The 18,961-nt window shown below is 36.2% G+C and overlaps 1 protein-coding gene across 3 annotated transcripts in view; it reads left to right on the top strand.

The window, feature by feature from the left end:
- Positions 1–18,961, top strand: part of LOC149545000 (RNA-binding ASCH domain protein) — a 41,013-nt gene that overhangs the window by 18,777 nt on the left and 3,275 nt on the right. The window contains exons 2-5 of one of the 3 annotated variants that reach the window (XM_089795510.1): positions 11,465–11,565; positions 11,963–12,106; positions 17,747–17,814; positions 17,949–17,999. In XM_089795510.1, coding sequence (XP_089651636.1) covers positions 12,019–12,106; positions 17,747–17,814; positions 17,949–17,999 — 207 coding nt within the window. In that variant the 5' untranslated portion in view covers positions 11,465–11,565; positions 11,963–12,018. The remainder of the gene's footprint in view (positions 1–11,464; positions 11,566–11,962; positions 12,107–17,746; positions 17,815–17,948; positions 18,000–18,961) is intronic. The other 2 variants (XM_089795508.1, XM_089795509.1) reach the window with 2 other exon arrangements.

Below are 18,961 nucleotides of genomic sequence, written 5' to 3'. Positions count from 1 at the left end.
ATTAGAACCATTCGATCTTGTGAGTTCATAGGATGTGTGAAACTCATAAGCTTAGTTAATCCTCTCTAAACTATTTCTCGCCTGGGTTAAGTCTTGTATAGTTTTAACCCGGTTAACCTCTCCTGTTCTCAGGTTAAGAACATACCTTGTTAAACTTAGGATAAACAAAATTCATTGCAAATCCGCAATAGGGAGTTGTACCTAACAATTCAAAGGGAAGTTAGCCTTCCTAGAAGCAACTTTCCAAACTGTTGTAATCAGCGTTTGTTCACAAATTAGGGCACCTGTGAGTCAGAACTGGAAAGAACAAATCTGTTTACCAACATTATCAAAAGGTATACGATCCTTTATGACTTTTCTACATATACATTAAGTAAATCATGTTAATTTGTATTCTACATGATCCTTCATTGTTGTTGCTTCAAAGCTTTCCGATGATTTGAAGGAGTCTATACCTTCCTTTTCTTGTTAGTGATTAGGGTGTATTTTGTCCAAGTCATTAATAAGGCTTCATTGACTTGTAATAAATGGATTGTGATTCCCTCTTTTCTTGATTTGAGGGATGCTGCAACATGACTCATCTTGGCCAAGATTATTGTTAGCAAACATTTATATCATTACAAACCAAGAATCTTAAACATATATGCTTAGTAACCGTTAGGATAAAATAGATGATTACCATATTTTAGATGTAATAGTTGTTCATCTATAGTCTATTTGAGGTCTTTCATTATATGTTAATAAGTAGTCTTGGAATTTTAATCTTTTAGCTAATGGGATGATCATCATTTCAATATAAAGTCTAAGCAAAAGGAAGATTTATACAGAAGCATTGTCATTGTTTGTTCCTATCTATTCTAAAGGGAATTTTCGAAGAATGCACTATTCTTAAAAAGATATGGTATTATGTTATAGACTTTATTTGAGGGAATGGTTTTAATCCTTAATTTTTAAGATTAATATCAGTCCGTAATCTGTACCGATGAATTTATGGTCAATTTATCCTCCTTGTCAGCTCCTAGCTTAGCCAGTTTATCGGCTTCTTTGTTTCCTTCTTGAAAAATGTGTTTTATCAATACCTCCTCAAATGACATGAGTATTGTTGTTGCGTATTCTAATTTAGATTGTAGTTGCCAATTGGGTGTGTTTTCCTTTTTGATAGCATTTAAGATGATTCGTGAATCTCTTATAATTAGTTTCGAAATCCTCAAATTCCTACATATGCTTAGACCTTTTATTAGGGCTTCCATTTCTGCTAGCTTATTTGAAATATCTCCTATTGGTTTTTCTCTTTTAGCGAGGCATAGGCCTTTTTTTGAATGTATAATGCATCCTAATCTTGCTTTCTCCAGAGTTCCTCTAAAGGCATTGTCAAAATTTAGTTTACCCAACCTGGGGGAGCCGGGATCCATTTGCATTCTGCTCTAGCCATCTTATTTGCTTTGGAATATAATAACAGTGGATTAATAAGGTAAGTCCAATTATGCCCCATCTTTGTATCCTAGTCTGTGAATGTTCCTTCTTCTTTGTAAGAATTCCTTAAGTTGTTTGCGACTTCTATACTATTTGCCTCTATTTTATTAATGAGGGAAGGGATCTCCATGGCTGTATTATAGAATATTCTTCTGTTTCTTTCTTTCCAAATTTCCCATAGTAATATAGAGGGAGATATGAGCCAAAGATTATTATAAACTCTTTGTCTTTCATTTTTGGGCCAACTTATTAGGTGTTCCAATATTGTATTTGGAAGTGGTGATTGCCAATTTAGTTTTTGACATAGCCACGTCCAACTTTCTTTTGTGTATGGACTTAATAGGAAGTGTTTTGCTATTTCTGAAGCTTTTTCACATAAGGGGCACCTAGATGGTTCCTCAAATCTCATCTTTCTAAAATGGTCCGCCGTTAATATTCTATTCTAAAGGGCTGCCCATAAAAAATACCAGCTTTAGGGAGGCATGCCTTATCCCAGCATAAGTTCAGTGCATCTCAATCTCTTGCTATTGCTGAGAGTTAATTATCATATCATATCCTTTTTTTACATTGTATTTTCCGTCTTTTGACGCCCCCCATATTAATTTGTCTTTCCTTTCTTTATGATTTGGTAGTCTTTGTTTTAATATAGTTTTAAAAATATTATAAACAAATATATATGTTGAATTTAATGTTGATTTTTTTAATCAAAATTTTCACCTTGCGGAACTTCATAATTGTCGAACTCAAACTCAACTCAAACTTTGTGATAGAGGTTTTAAGTATGAAAATATCTAACTAAGATCCATATGCAACCTTAAGTGCTAATTCCAGAGGGGCAAGGAAAATGTGACAGTTGAAATCCCCCATTATGAGCTAAATGCACCCTAGGGCACAAATTCTTGTGTACCAAGGAAAATTTTGAAAACAACAAAGATCCCCCCTTCAAGTGCAAAGTATGCTCGAGGGCACTATCTCTCCCAAGTCATGAAATTTCACTAAGTTGTGAGATTCGTCCTTGGGCGCAAATCCTCAAGTGCTATGGAAAATGCTTCAACAATCAAAATCCTCCTTCAAGAGCAATGCGCTTCCATCGGCACTAGTTCATCCAAGATAAGGGATAGCGCTTAAGGTAGAAAGTCCACCATTATGCTTGATATACATCCATGAGAACTGAAGTTACTATGCCAAGGAATGAAGTCAAAAGGTAAAATCTGCCAAGGGGTCTCATATGTGCCCATAGTTTATATATTGCAAAAAGTGGTGGAAAGTTGGTTAAGTGTTTAAATCTCTCTTTATGTGTCATTTTCTTTCAAGGAGAAGTAGCATGGAAATGCTAAATTTAGGTAAGTATCATGAAATCCATTTACATATATAATATGTGCCCATGAAAACGATGTGACTAGAGACACGGAATTGAAGTTCCTAAGGAGGTATTTGGATAAAAAATATGGCATTTGGGAAGTCAATCACACAAGAACAAATGAGTATAATTTATAAATTTCTTGAATTTCATTTGAAAACCCAAAGTTTCTTGTCAAGAAAGAACAAGGAGAAAGAATTTGAGTTCTAGATGTTGAAGAAAGACATTCAAGTACCAAAATTCCAGTTCTAGTGTTGAAGACATCCAAGTTTCAAACAATCCAATTCAAGGTACTCAAGGTTCAAGGCCTCAAAGCTCAAAGTTCAAGTACAAATAAAGAAGACTGCAACATCTTGAAGTTACTTCAGAAATCTAAGATCAAATGCTAGAAAGTTGAAGTATGAAATACTTCAATAATGATGAAGTTGTTAACAAAGGGGATCAAGCATAGGCTATTTTGGGCAAAAGAGCATTAATGGCTTAGTAGGAAGCTTGTTCCATTTTGGGTCAACTTTGACCACTTTCCCACTAAGTAGCTAGCCTTCTTTTTATTGGTCTATGTGAACTCGCTAATTTATGACACAATTATCTCTTGCCTTAACCCCTATTAGAGTTGAGGCGACAAAATTTGGGCCTTTGACATTGTTTCAATTTGAGCCGCACATTTTTAATTTGAACAGCTATATAAAAACCCTACCTTCTCATTATAATATTTAAGATAGGGATATAGATAAATAGTTAGCTTATTAGAAGTAAATAGCTCTTGCTTCTCAAAGTAGAAGTAGGATAGGAGAAGCGGAAGACATTGTTGTAAGATTTAGGGAAAAAAAAAAATGATTATATTGAATATATGGTGGATTCATGTTTATTTCATCTTGTTGCATGTCATTCTTCCAATTCCTCAATTATTAGATAATGTGCTTTAATTTCAATGGTAAATATAATGATGTTTGATGAACCTCTATGCCTCGTACTTTTTTGCATCTTAACTTAGCATGAACCCATGATATATGGGTGCGTAACTTTGATCATTAAATGTGCATTTTTTATTATGATGGTGTACATTATGATATGAAAATCTTTGCATAACCCTCAAAAGATTGCACCAGTTCTTGTGGAGTTTTAGCTGATCATGGTGAAGCATCGCCTGGTTATTTGGATTTTCTCCCTTAGAGTTGTATCCATTAATGTCATTTCCCTTAGGCAGTGTAACACAGGGACTCACACTCCCCTCCCAAAGCTTGAAGTATCCATCCCCGAGATGTCAGTCTGCAACCATGCTGCCACTGAGATGGCTACTTGTATTTCTATTTGAATTTTGATTTTTGGATGTTACTATTGGGTATGTAATATGTTACTATGTTGAATGTTCAATGGTTCTTGTTCATGTTGCAATTTTGGTATGTTCAACTTGGTATGTTCTACTGAAACATCATTTTATAACTATCATTTTAAGTTCTATATGTATACTATACATCACCCCTTCCTGCCCCGTCCTCCCCTTGCTGGCCTCCCATATTCCCCGTGTCCTAGAAACTTGTCCTGCTGTCCCGCCATACCCTAGTATTGGTGTTACATTGCCCCTCGGTCCTTCTAACCCACCCCCCTCTAATTTCAGTACATTTCAGTTGTGGGTTGTTAAAGGAAAAAGCATTGCGAGATTGCAATATCTGATGGAGAAGTTCCCAATCAGCATTGCAGAAGAGGTTAAGAACGATTCAAACTTAAGTCCCCTTGTGTTACTAGCATATCACAATGACCATTGAGCTTATCCACACATAAAAGGAACTTTGGAATCTCTTGTGCGATCTTTCGCCATCTTAGCATACATTCATGAGAGGATAAGATATCTCATTATTTTATTCTGTGTTGGTGTGGTCACAAAACACCCATCAACAAGCCCAAAGCTTATTTGTAATGATTTTCCCCCTCAATGGTGGTCAATCAAGCTTCAAGAGGCTCTAGGAAAGATTTTAGATCTGACTTGCCCCAATGCATTCTTCTGTATACCTCTCTCTCTATATCGCACAGGATTGGATTGATAGCTTTCAGGCTTGGGACAAATGAATGCATCTGGTTGGATTTTTATCTAATATGATGAAATTATTTGTTTTAAGAAGTCCTGTTGTTGGTTGCTTCTTATTTTGAAAAGGGTGCCTGTTGCGTCAGTCTTGTGATGTAGGGCTTCTTCCATATATGTGTCCATTATGTACTGTTGTTTAATCTTAAAAGTATCTATTTTTTGACTACCAATATGCTAAAAGTATATGGTCTTACTTTTTGGTAATATGTTGGGTTAGGAAAACAAATGTGGTTTTACTTGGCCAGAAATCTTTTTTGAATTTGTGAGGAAATTTGGTAAAGAACTAAACAAGTTCTGGCATATTTTATCCTTCATAATCCTTTGGCACATTTGGAGAGCTAGAAATGATGAAGTATTTCAGGGCAAAAGGAGTTGCCTTAACAAAATTTCACTATGATTTCACTTTCATCATTTTGTAGGTTGCCATGTTCTTGAAGATTCCAAAAGAAAGACTTTAGAAGCTACTAGACAATGTGCTCACTGTGACCTATAATCTTGAATTTGAAAAGGTTGAATGGTGGTCAAATCATGAAACATATGGTGCGAAAGGTGCAGAAAGTGCTTATCAAGAAGAGATATCATACTATATGTGCCCGCATGGTATTGATCCTTTTGATTTTCTTGTGGCCAGTTTTGGCACCATTTATTAGAGGAAGAATGATGATATGGACAAGTGGACTGAAAAAACAACAATCATGAATGAGTTGTTGATTTTAATGCATGAAAACTAGGATGATAAACTGAGTTTGATAACTGTTAGTTCGTAATTTTTCAGAGTTGCCGTTTTTATTCTTTATTTTTGGTTCACTCTTGTTTTCAAATGTTTATGTTGAACCATCAGTTCTGCCAAGAGTCAGATGTAATTTGAGGTATGATAACATTTCAATCAATCATTCACAAACCTCACGCTTTCAATTCCTTCTTCTTCCAAGCTTATTGTTGACCAAGTCTAATCCCCGGGTTTACTTTGTAAACAATTTGGTTAAGGTAATTATCAGTGATTTATTTTTCTTTGATATGTCTTGAACCTCTTGTACCCCTTGTACCAATTGAACTAAGTTCAAAAGGTTCAATTGGTTCATCGTTTCAAACTGTTTTTGGTCCTCATGCAATATGGTTGATGGGCCCTATCTTTTCGCACCACAGAGTCCAATTCTTAGAAGATGCACTACAGCTGGATGCCTTTTTGGGCCTGACACGGATCTTGTGTGATGTCATCAATCACAGATGGTTAATAAATCAAGGTAATTATCAAATATCATGTCGAGAGTTATTTTTAAAGGGTGGAAGAGAAATTTGGCATGTGCGGAGGCAACATATCATTTAAATTGCTTGCTTTACATTTATTGTCAGGCGGGTCAGGCACCACCTTGTCACATCCTCCTTTTGCGGCATGTGTAATTAATTATGACCTTCCCATGATTAATGCCTTGATTTTGCTACGAATTATATGAGTGAAATTTCCCCCCTTTGAAGACATATTTTTCTTCAATTGAATGAGTGTTGACATTAGGAGTCCGAAGAAGGGAACTTTCTTTCATAGTCGTGATAATTTCTGCTATTCAAGTAATTCTTGAACCCTTTAGTCCTTTTTCTTTCACCTGTTAGCAGAAGAAATTTGTTTGCTTCTTTGAATTTCAAGCAACGGGAGGGATTTTTAAACCATGAAGTCTACTTTGCACAATTTTGGGAATACCCGTAGTTTGTGTAGTAAATCTCCTATTGTATCAGACACAGGTCATTTAGGGGTCGATCTAGGCGGGGTAACAGATAGATTGTGTAAGAAACTAGCACAACCCTTCTCTACCAAAGTCTTAGACACTAACTTTCTTATGGCCTCCACTTTCCCACAAGCCTACCCATGTCCGGAGTTTATTCAAGAATGCATTCAGAGATATGATATACCTAGTGGAAGTATTTTGAAGCTGAACATCTCTAGGGAAACCGTGTCCAAAATGTTTCATCTTGAAGAGCAAGAATTTGCAGATTTGACTCTTGCTTTATTGCGGGCTAGATTAAAAAGAAAAAGGTGGATGTTTATAGAAATGCCATTGTGAAGAGCTGGTTTGTAACCCCTTATAAAGGTGGCTCTAGGTTACCCAAGATTCTTAAGAAAGGTCAAATGACTCCTCAGGTTCACGATGTCATGGTCTTGTTGCATCAAATTTGTGGTTCCCCAAATGTGTCTTCCTCTGAGGAATCGATGTAATTTTATATTCAAATTATTTTGAAAGGATCTCAATTTTTAGATTGGGCTGAATTGATTGCTAGTTCTTTAAGAAGTCAGCTCAGAGGAGATTTAAGTATGAAGAAAGATTTTTATATGCCCTCCTATTTGACATATATGCTGGCTAGTACACAATATTTGCAGTATTTACCTCATGAACCTTGGGCGGAAAACATCAAAATATATAACTATTACCCTGTGTTGCATAGAGATAAAGTTTTGGAAAGTTTTAGGAAAGTTCATGACACTTTTTCAGGGAAGTTGTGCTTCAAAATGAAAAGTTCCCCTTACCATAGGTTCTCTTCTGAATCTATGAAATTTGTCCAAACCTTTGGTAGCATTTATATCCAATTTCCCAAGTTTACCTACGCAAGGGTGGGTGGTTTTGATGAAGAAGCTTTGAGACTCCCTAGGTTTGCTCTTGATTGTTTCATTTTAGCTGAAGTATCTCGGCAACTCGTCTCAATCATAAATAAATTTCAATTGATGAAGCTTTTGATGTCATTTTTCCCCTCAAGCTAGGTAAGCTAACTTGTAAGAGTATGGGGGACACTATGTGCATAAGTTCAGATTTAATCAATTTCCATCTTGGCTCCTATCATGCTAGGCAAAACTTTGATAGCAAAGGGATAACTCATAGCCTATTTGATTCTCGTGTGAAGTTTTTGCATGATCCTAATGTTGAAGACGATTGGGAAGATTGTGCAGATGAGCTAGAAGTTTGGAGGAGAGAATATAGTAGGTTCACCATTTCCCACATTAGACATTTCCATTCAAATTTGGATATTGATGTCTTTGGTATAAAAGAAGATAAAGTAGATTTAATAGGCACTCAAATAACAAAATCTTTAATTTCTAGCAAAGCAATTATTAATTGGGAGTCTGAAGAAGAGGATAACCTCCTTGAGAGAACAAGGACAGTGTTTGAGAGAACCGATTCTTGGTTAATAATGAAAAAGGCACAATGTGTTGAGCAATCAATTGATTCCCATTCTAATGTTCAATTCAACCCTGTAGGTAATAGGAGGTCCGCAAGGATTAAAAAGGTGCAAAGCAATAATCCCCCTTTGGTGAAAAAGGCCCCTTCTAAGAGATGAAGCAATATGGCAACACCTGTTGGGTCAAGTGAAGCAGGTTGATAGCGAGCTTGATAGGGATTTTGGTGGCATCCTGATTGATAACCTTTAGCGGGTTCAAATGACAATAGGAATTTCTCCACAGAGGATGGAGAACTTGAACATTCCAGTTAAAGACAAGGAACTTCAAAAGGTTTCAGATTCCATACCCAATTGGCTAGTGGCCTTGGTTAATAAGAAAAGGAGCTTAGTCCCTGTTTGCTTCCCTATCGATGACATTGTGAGTACATACACTGCCAGAGCCCTGATATCTAAAAGGACTAAAAGTTCAGCCAGGATAGTGTTTGATCAAGACACACATAACAACATTGCTGAACTGGCGACTTATAACCTGAAAGATGACATTGGTAGATTAGACTTGATTAACTTTGAGATCACTCGTACCAATCTGGGGGTGATTAACTAAGAAACAAAGGAGCATTGGGTGGAATCATCCACAAAACAAATTATTTTGCAACCATAGAAGGATGGTGTTGAGAAGAAGAGACTGAAGGCAGAAAACCATATGATGGCAGAATACATTAGATCATTAAAAGGGCAAAGTGCTGCGACTGATAGTTCATCTCTGCTCATATTTGATCCCAGTGCACCCGAAAATCAACAGCTTATGGATGATTTGAAGAAGGGGAAAGCCATAATCTCTGTCATCCATAATTGGATTGATTGTTTGATAAATATGCTTACTAAGTGCGTACGAGACCTACATAAGGTATTTACTCTTGCTGAAGCAGTGATAGGTGAGGCTTGTATTCAGATGACAGTATGGAAAGCGAAATCTGAAAGATTGTCCACTATGATTACGCAACTAGCAGATGTGGAGGAGTATGGCCTTGATAAATTCCTAGAGGAAAATCTGTTGCAGATGGTCGATGTAGGGCTCATTTATATATTGCTGAAGAACATAGCTTGGCAGGTCTCTAATTATGGTTCGGCCATTTCTTGTATTTAGTCTTTTAAGAAGGAATTCAAAACAATTCAAGATGGTGTGAATAAAGACCTGCAGACTGTTAGTTCAGTCTCCTTGGCGCCTTTCAAAGAAGGAGGTTAAGATATAGAAATGTTGGTTAAGCAATATGAAGAACCACTATATGCGATAAAAAATGGAACTGACTTGACCGTGGCAAAGCTTACCAAGTATGCTAAAGTTGAAACTATGGTTAGCATGTGTAGCTAGCAGCTGCCAGAATACTTGGACAATGTTAGTAGAATGAAACAGGATAGGGACACGTGGAAGAATCGCCTGCAAAGCATAAAGAGCCCGAACAAGAATGCTATGTCAGAATTCATCGGCACATACAGAGTCTAGAAAGTGGTGCAAGGACCTCCTGCTCAAGATGACAATGAGGAAGAAGAAGAGCCGTTGAAGAAGCATGATGATGATTCTCTCTAGAGAATCTTTACTTTATGCTCTTTTCATTTTCAAGTTTTAAATCAGTTGCTTCAAGGGTTTGTGTACCCGTTAAAGACTTGGTAATTTTAACTGTTTTTAAACTTTTCAAGAATTGGGTTTTGATGGAGATTCTGGGACATCACTTTATTTAAACTAGGAACTCAGTAGTGTTAGGGGTTGGCAGTTTTTGATGGATATCATACTGTGAACTTTTATCTAAGTTTTAATAGTTATGCAAATGTTTTAAGTTTTCCAGCATTGTATCTGAACAAGATTGTTCTTTTTGGAACGGGAAAGATCTGATTATTCAAAGATTATATTGTTTGGATTGCTCGCTGTTGATTTAGTATTGAATCAATATTAACTGTTTAAGTCTCTTCCTGGTGTTGGATAATATATTGAGAATATGGTAGATAAGTTATCTGTTTTGTATGCCTTTATGAGAAGTGATTGATAGAGAAACTGTGCGTTCTCTCCGTTTTATTCTTTCTTGTTTATTTAATCGCTGTTTATCTGATTATCCCGTTGTCCAAGAATAGATGGGAAGCCCTACTACTTTCTGGTTAAAAGTAATTCTCATTTAAAAGGATGTTTTGATTGAATATCTAATAAGGGAGCTGAACCTCACCAAAATTCAGAGAGGAATTAAGGAAGTTAAGTTTCCTCAACTGTTGGGAAATTGTATTTGTCTTGTAAATTTGGGCATAGAAGTTCTTAATTATTTCTTTTTATTAAAAGACAAATCTGTACACCAACAATAACTTAGCAGGAATTAGGATATAAAATGCTGCTGGGAGCAATATATATTAATATTATCTTGCTTACTACTGCTGTCCGTAAGGTGGTGGTTTCTTATTCTTGATGGATGTCTAAACTACATAACTAATGTTTGACTCCTATTCTGTCCCAATTTTCCTGTAAGGTTTTGGTACGTTTTGTTATCATTATAGTGTTCTAGTTCTTCAGTTTGTGCTGGCCTGTTTGTCATCCTATATTGTTGTAAACTATTTTAGTAAAGCTAAACTATTATCAATATAAAAAAAATTGCTGAAAACACGTGGTTTCTGGGTTCAGTACCTGGGACAAACTTGGATTAGTCTAGGCGGGGTTAGATTCTTGTCAAGATGGGGTTTTTATTCTTCCCTGGCCTAGTCATTTGGCTAGGCCCAAGCCACACATTGGGCAGTCCAAAAATAAGTTGCAAAAAACAAAAACAAGGGAACTTAATTAACCCTAAATGTTCAATTTTTGAAGTATCTAGAGCTTGGTTAAAAGAGGTAAAATTATGCGGAGTCCCTATGGCCTTGAATGCCTTAATTTGGACATTTTAGCCTTGGATGCGAAGTCCCTGTGGCCTTGGATGCCTTAATTGCTGCTTCTGAACCCTGGGAAGGTCTGACACCGCCAGACCACGTCCTGCATTTAAAACATACAAGATAAAAATTGTTTTTGGCTACCTGGATAGAAAAGAAGCATTTTTTCCCAATGATTTTCTAATTAAATCTTGTGTAGTTAATTTTTTTTGTTCTTTTGGTTTCACGCGTCCATCAGAATTCTGAGTAATGCAATTATGGTGTAATACTGTAATTCATTTTAATTTACTTGAACAAATATTTGACAATTAACATTTTTTGTCAATTATCAGTGAGAAAATCAATTCTGTGTGACCAAATCAATTCTGTATTTTGTTTTCTATATGTTTGTGTTGATTATGCTAATACAAATGTACATATACATACACGCATGCACATGTAGTACGACTGAATCTAGCTGTTCTGATATGAGCAAAAATTAGCAAACAGCCGAATCTGGACCAAGCACAAACCCAAACTCAAACCTGAACCAGCACCATGGTGAAAGGGTAATCCTACATGAATCAGCAACATAGTGAATAAGGTAATTCTGCATATTTTTTTCTGCCTGATTATTAAAAAAATAAAAACATAATGAAATAATGAAGCTTCTTTACCATTTTGTTCAGCTTTGCATTGCATGTGTAGCAAGATAGATTAGAGATTGGAAGAAATCAATGATGAACAAAATGGTAAAGAAACATCAGTATTATATTATGGTTTAACTAATCAACTACAAAAATAGATATAAGATTGCCTTTTTCACCAGTCCATCCAGATAGATTAGATATTGAAAGAAACAAAATATCTTTGTTAAATATTACTGTCTTTTTTGTGTTAATTGGAATAATTATCTGTTGTAGGATGACAGCTCTATTTGTTTAAGTTTTGTAACATTATGGATACCGTTTGCCTTAATCTTCATTTTTCAATGTTTGTAGGTCGTCTGTGGATTCATGCAGCTGCAAAAGTTCCAGAACCTGCCACAATCCAAGCTATGGAGGAGTTTTATAAAGAAATATATAGAATCGATGGAGTGACAGATATAAAATTTCCAGAATATTATCCAGTTTCTCAACTTCTAGGTGATCACATTAGCTATCTCTCAAACTATTGTGTTTTAATCCCAAGTTAAACTTACTACAAATTATGTATAACACTATAAAACAAGCCTTAGTTAAGAAAAAAAGATTGTGAATCAGAAGTCTGAATTTTAAATGATAATTAAAAAATCATTTCCTGTTTTGAGGACCCAAAAATAAATCAGAAAATCCATGAAATATCTAATTGTAAGAAAATAACACAAGTTATGCTGACTGATTCTACAAAATCTCCTGTCTGGACTTGTGTTTCGATCCTGATCCTGGACCTACCTGGGTTTGCCTAGGGTCACTGGCTCCTGTTCAAGTGATCCCCTGCGAGAGGTATGAAATAACTAGATTTGTGGTTGCTTTAACCTTCTTGTCCACCGGGGTGTTTGCAGTTCCCATGATATATTTTCATAAATTTCTCTCTTTTAGCCAAATTCTCAGTCCTTGAAACCCTTCAACAAATATAAATGTCCATGTCATATAGCTACAATTAGGCCCTATTTTTGTTTTTAGCCATAAACTCTTGGGGTTGAGTGTTCTTAGATTTTTATTCTTTTCTATGCTGACTTCCATGTTAAGTTACCAGTTTGCTTGTTTTAGGGCTGGACCAGGGTTGGTGATGCAGGAGCATCCTGAGTGTTGCATCCCCCAAAAATATTTCTGATTTGTCTTTCAATAAGGGCTATCTTAGTGCAGATTTGCTATTTCTGGAAGCTTACCATTTTTAGTAAGTTGGTCGGTCGAGCTCAAAATGTTCTGATTTCTTCCCTGGAGGTACATCTTAGATATATCAGTCTGCCAAGTTTCATTGCAATATCAAGTCTATTTGTGAAGTTATAGATTTTTTTTGGTATTGGCAGCAGGGTATTAAAACTTTGGACTCAGTTTTAAAGGCTTTAGAGGCTCCAAGAAGGGGTCAAACCTTGGTTGATTGGAGTTTACATGAGTTAGGTGTTGTTGACCAATTCATGGCATTTCCAAAATAGGGTCATAATAGTGAATTAGAGCAATTAATGATGAGTAATGGTCATCGAAAGTTGCACCTTTTGAAATGGATGAAAATTAATTTTCTTTGTAGTTTCTCGAGTTTTGAAAGTTCTTAAGGCCTACTCCAATGTAATAAAATATGAATAATGATAATATTTTATGTTTGGTTGGCCTCAGGGTCTAGGGTTAAAATTTCTAGAACCTTCATGAGTGGTGGGAAATTGCCTATATAAAGAAGGCCTGTAGGGTTGTCTTTGAAGTTCTAAGGAATGTTGATGGTGGCTTTGGCTTACAAAATATTGTAAGGAAAATGCCCTTGTCGCTTTGCATGTTATATTTTTGAAATTCGTAACCATATTTTTGGAGATAACAAGAAGCCAATTTTCTGTTTGTGCAACTTGTTATTTCTCTATTCCTGTTGTGTGTTTGTGTTATTTAGGGGAATACTGTTCATCAGTTGGATTTAAACTAGTTCTTAGATTGTGTTCGGTTCACTTGTGGGTTTGCCTAGGATTTAAACCCAGGTAGGCTGGTTTACCCAGGTTGAACCCAGGTCGAACCAGACCAAACAAAGGGAGACTGAGTTTGAACAATGTACATTTCCATTGAAAAACTCTCATTTAGTGGGGAAAACAATTATTAAGAATTTGAATAAGATCTTTAACGATACAAAAGAAAATTTGCTGAAGTTCAGATATTTATTACATCAAAATAAACTCGCCATCAAAGATTTCTTCCAGGAAATTTTTATAGGCAATTGCTAACAATAACCCCTGTCCAATTAATTTGAAGCTCTCTATAATGAAGGGAGTTACGAACTACATTTTTAACATTTTTCATGTTGGATGTTAGTTACATATAAACAAGCTCTATGTACACCGAAATAGTAATAAGCATTTGAGGACTTGGAAAGCAAGAATGGTATTGATGTAGCTGATCCCTTTGGCATTGGCACTGGTTTTTAATCAACTAATGCCTTTGATGATGGTGACAAAGAAGAAGGAAAAGATTTAGATAATCCATTAGATGACTGAAGCTTAGCATAAAGTTCCAATTGTTGGAAGTCAGAACAATGATACTTGAACTCAATATTATTACTTTAACATTTAATGTTGATGCGATGCTATGATTACAAGTTTATGTTGTTTTTGTCTTTTTTATGATACTATATGAGATTCTAATCTTAATTCATGCTTCTAGGCTGCATACATACCTACATATATATAATTTTTATATGTTTTTGTACTAACAAGCCCAAACAAACCCGAACCCCATTTCAAAATTTTTCCGTATTGGTGAACCGCTTCTTCTAACCCGAACTTTAACTAGAACTCAAACCAGTAACTTAGCTTCTGTGCCTTGCTTGGATGTGGATTACTAATTAGAAAAATGAGTTGTTGAGCTCAGGAAGTCTCGCAGACATGATGTTTTTGAATCAACTTCTTGGGTATCCAAGTTCCTAGTTGGTTTGCTTTGCTTGTGTTGGGAGTCATTGAGTCTGGGTAATAACTAGCAAGTCTTGTAAGTCTGTAACAATGGCTGTAGGATAGTTGTGTAACTATGACAATAGTTCTTGGTGAGAAGGGAATCTAAACTTTAGCAATTACTTGTGTAATACTGCATAGTTAAAAATATTGTTATCAGCAACTTATCGCTGAGGACAATAGTTAAAGAAACCTTTTAATGATGTATTTTTTATCTGGGGACTCAAGTCCCCTTACATTCCAGGAGGCCAAGTTTAACTCCATCATTCTACAAGCTCTTTGGTATTTTCTTCTGGGGATTTAAAGTTCTTAAAAAAACTAGGAAGTTGTTTTTTCCGTTTCTTGTTTTCCTTAGGTAAGTTTGTGGAACTCGGGGGTCTTCCTCTTTTCCTAGGAGTTTTATCTTGGTTATCATATTCTTCTTGTTTATCCTCTCCTTTATTTGAGAGGCTTCCCATCCTGGGTCTCCTCTTCTTCTTCAGTGCTTTCTCCGAGGGGGAATTCCATCAATATTCATTCTTTCCTTCTCCTTACTAGAGCTTGCAAACAGGCTCTCTATTTCTTCCACAATGGGTGGAGAGGATTTGACAGGGAATGCATTGCACTCCATCGGTGGGAGCACCTCTGGATGAATCATGTCCGTTTTATGACAATCAATTCAAAGTCTGATAATCTATCAAATCCTTTATACATATCCTGATGTTCAGTTAAACAGTTTACATTGTCTTGAGAGGAGCTATTATCTTCTGCCATTCTTTCATTTTCTCCATTCTCTGGGGTTACTTCCATCGGGGGAGTTTTAATACCCACCCCATCACTCTCCACACCTACTACACACGGAGACGCTCCTTCTAGCCTATGAATACCACAAATGACAGACTTTGGCCTGATCTTGGAGGAGGATAAACTCCTGGTCTTCTGAAGGGCAAGATGCTGGGCATTCAAAGTTCTGTGTTTAGGCTTGAAGGGAGGTGCATCAGGACCAAAATTTAGAGTATCAATATCTGGCAATCTGCAGATAATTGGGGCTGAGTGTTATGCACAAATTTGCCCTTTTTATTATTATCTACAAATTTAGCTTGAAGGGCATCAAGCACTTCTCGCAATTGCTGATAGAAGTTAGAGAGGGTTGAGAGGGTAGCTTAGTGTGAACAGGATTAGGGGGACAATTACCCAAATGTGGCTTACTCTTGGATTTAATAAGAGGGCAGTTCTTCCTTCTATGACCCTCTTTCTTGCACATGAAACAAACATTAAACCCTCTGAGGAAGGTAACAGGGCATGGGAAAAATTGGCCTTCAATATCAAAGGTTAGTTCTTTAGGGATATCAATTATTGGGTTAATGGCTATAAGAATGCGAGCATCCATGCGCAGTAGGAGGTTGGAGGTGTAATGCGAGCATCTATGTGCAGTAGGAGGTTGGAGTTGTGGTCAACTTTGATAACATTTCCAATAGGGGCCATGGCTTGAGGGATGGAATCCCAAAGAAACGGAGGGATTTTCCCCACAGTTAACCACCTCAGGCAGGACAGGGCAACAACTTCATCAAGGACTGCATCTGGTGTCCACAGTAGGGCATGGAATACACTAGGACCAATCTTCCAGTACTGCTTGGCAATCACTTCTTTTTGTTGTTTAGGGTTGCAGAAAAAAACAAGGAACATGCCTATTCGAATTAGACTGAAATACAAAAATTGAAACCCAAATTTCTTATTCCACAAATTCCAAGTCCAATCATTCATATATTTCCTAGAGGGGATATCATTAATATCTTGAGCAACCAAAAAAATTGCAGAGTTTCTTATTCTGTGTTTCTCAGAATCGATAGCCATGGCCAGGGAAGCATTTGGCTTGATAACAAGAGACCTGGTGCAAGAAATCTTTCCCCCCTCCCTTGAGGTTGGGGGTTGGGCTGAGTTTTCTTGGGGTTGCTGGTTGAAGCACGTGCCATCCGGAACAGGAACTTTTCCCTCCGCCATGTCCCGAAAACTCTTCTCTTTAAGACTCTGGTCTCTATCTTTCACCTTGCTAGGGCCATTATTCTATGCAGTGGTACCCATTAAGCAGAGCCGACAACCTGTAAATCGCAATAAATGCGAGGAGCCTTCCATCAAAGGGAAGGGCTCCCAGAAAATTGTGCCCTAGTTGCAGAGAAAAACTCGATAGAAAAAACTTCTTTGACTTGGATTTTATGTAATTTGTTCTATATATTTGAATACCATATTTAGATTGTTTAGACTCAATTGACCTCTTATGAAATACTTTTGAGATGACTTGCGAGGATGTACAAAACATTGTGTGCCATAGTAATTAACAACCATTGAGGTAGTTAAATATGGATAGGGCCCAAATATTGAAAGCACTAGCCCTTAACAGTGATTAATGGACCTATGCAGGTACTTTAATTGAGCTTACCATGAGAATGGCCAGGTTCAGTGATGCTAATCAGTCATGTTAAAAGAAACATTTGATTATGTTTGACACCATGGTCAAAAAGTGAAGATTGTATAATAGCAGAGGAGAATGAAACATTTGTCAAGGAGGTTGAATGTGTCAAAAACAAGATAAACACCCTGCAATATCCCCTTGCTTTTGCTCTAGCTCCTATATAAGCAATGGAGATAAGTTCTTTGCCCAACAGAGTTTCACATTGTGAAGATATTGAATTTAGTGATTGGTACAGCTAGACTCTTCAATGTTGGGTGAATTTTGGAGGTTATAGGCTTATAGCTACATACATGGTGGTACCTCCATGCCCGTGTAACCCTTTGACATCAAAGACTACTTTGGCGACTATTAGTTTTCAAATTAATAATTAATCTGTAAGTTAATAAAAAACTTTTAATTTTATATTGACTTTGTTGACTCTCAATAGCCTGCACAACTGATTGGCAACGAAAAAGACAAAGGAGTTGTTATGTATGCATTTCAACACTCCCCTGGTCTCACACAAGAAAGTTGTGTACAAGGAGGGGGCATCAAGGCATAGGAATGTAGCACCAAATATATTCTGACTTGGATGCTTCCGTTACCCAGTTTTTCTTTATTTTCATTGAAACCCCAAATCTGGTGAACTGCCATACCCAAACCTGAACCAGAAATGTAGATCTTAAATGAAAAATTTCAGTTTTTCTATATTTCATGATAGTGCTATGGTTGCAGGTTGTGTTAATATAGTTGGATGCGTAAAATGTGAAGAACTTGTCTGCTGGGATGAACTTTCAAATGGTGTATGTATCTGATCCTTTGCAATGTTTCTTTTCTAAATATAAAATCAAACTTTGAGTTACAGATATATATTCATACAAATTAAGTTTATTTTTTGATGAGATCTGAAAAATGCACCATCATATGTTGTATGCAGGTACGCATGGAAGGACAGACAGACTTCTGTTGGCTGTGCGAGGATCCACAGGTATTTTCCTTCTGTACTTGTGGGAAAAACAATTCTTGCCATTCTTATATAGATTCCACAGCACATCAGTTTCTGATACATAATTTGGAGTTTATAAAACATCTGGATTCACTATGTCTTCAAGTTAAATTCAAATTGAATATTATACAATTGCTCTAGCTTTTTATCTATCATATTGAGCCACCCAGAGGTGCTTTTCTCATGTATTTGAAAACAATTATTCTTGAACTGCATCTTCTGCTGATTCTCACTTTCAAATTGACTTGCTATTATTCCCTAAAAGAAATTGTGAATCTAGGGCTGATGAAAAAATGAGACCGAGGACAAATTATTTGGTAAACAGTTTGTGCAATTGCTTCCATTTGTTGCTGATTTAAACCTAATCTGTAGAAATCAACCATGAAATATCTCATTCTTGTTTTCTAAATAAATTGGAGTCTTGCATTTGTGATTTTAATGGCACATGCAATTTTCGAGGATCTAGATTACAAAAGCTTTAGGATTTGTTTTTTTAATACCTAGACATTCTAATCAGTGCTTCTACAAGATACTCAGCCCGTCAGATTAATATATAATCATCCTTGCAGTACCATAATTTGTATTGTAAAATTGTATATGCAGGAGATTTGGAATTGGTCTCATTGTACGTCATACCATGGTTAATTTCATTTTTGTTAGATAATCATAGCCTTGCATTGCCGTGATTCATCCTTTTACTCTTCATAGTTTTTTATATGCCGCACTTTAAATGCTTCACCCAAAATCATTTTATAAGAATTTTTTACTATGGTGAGTAGTGTGATAACAATCTTCTCCTCCTCTTACATAATTTTTAGTTTTCTATCTTGGGTTATCTCTGCAATTATTCCCCTTCGAAATGCCATTTTAGCTTTCATAACTCCTTTTTCACTACTAATCTTCTATTTCTTTATCCTCTTTCCTAATTGATGTCAACTGATTGA

The sequence above is a fragment of the Cupressus sempervirens genome, chromosome 8 (assembly GCF_028749045.1).
Source record: "Cupressus sempervirens isolate cs-2001-9-10 chromosome 8, ASM2874904v1, whole genome shotgun sequence".
NCBI lineage: Eukaryota > Viridiplantae > Streptophyta > Pinopsida > Cupressales > Cupressaceae > Cupressus > Cupressus sempervirens.
The sequence above is the reverse complement of the archived record's forward strand: the minus strand, read 5'-3'. Positions and strand labels throughout refer to the sequence as shown.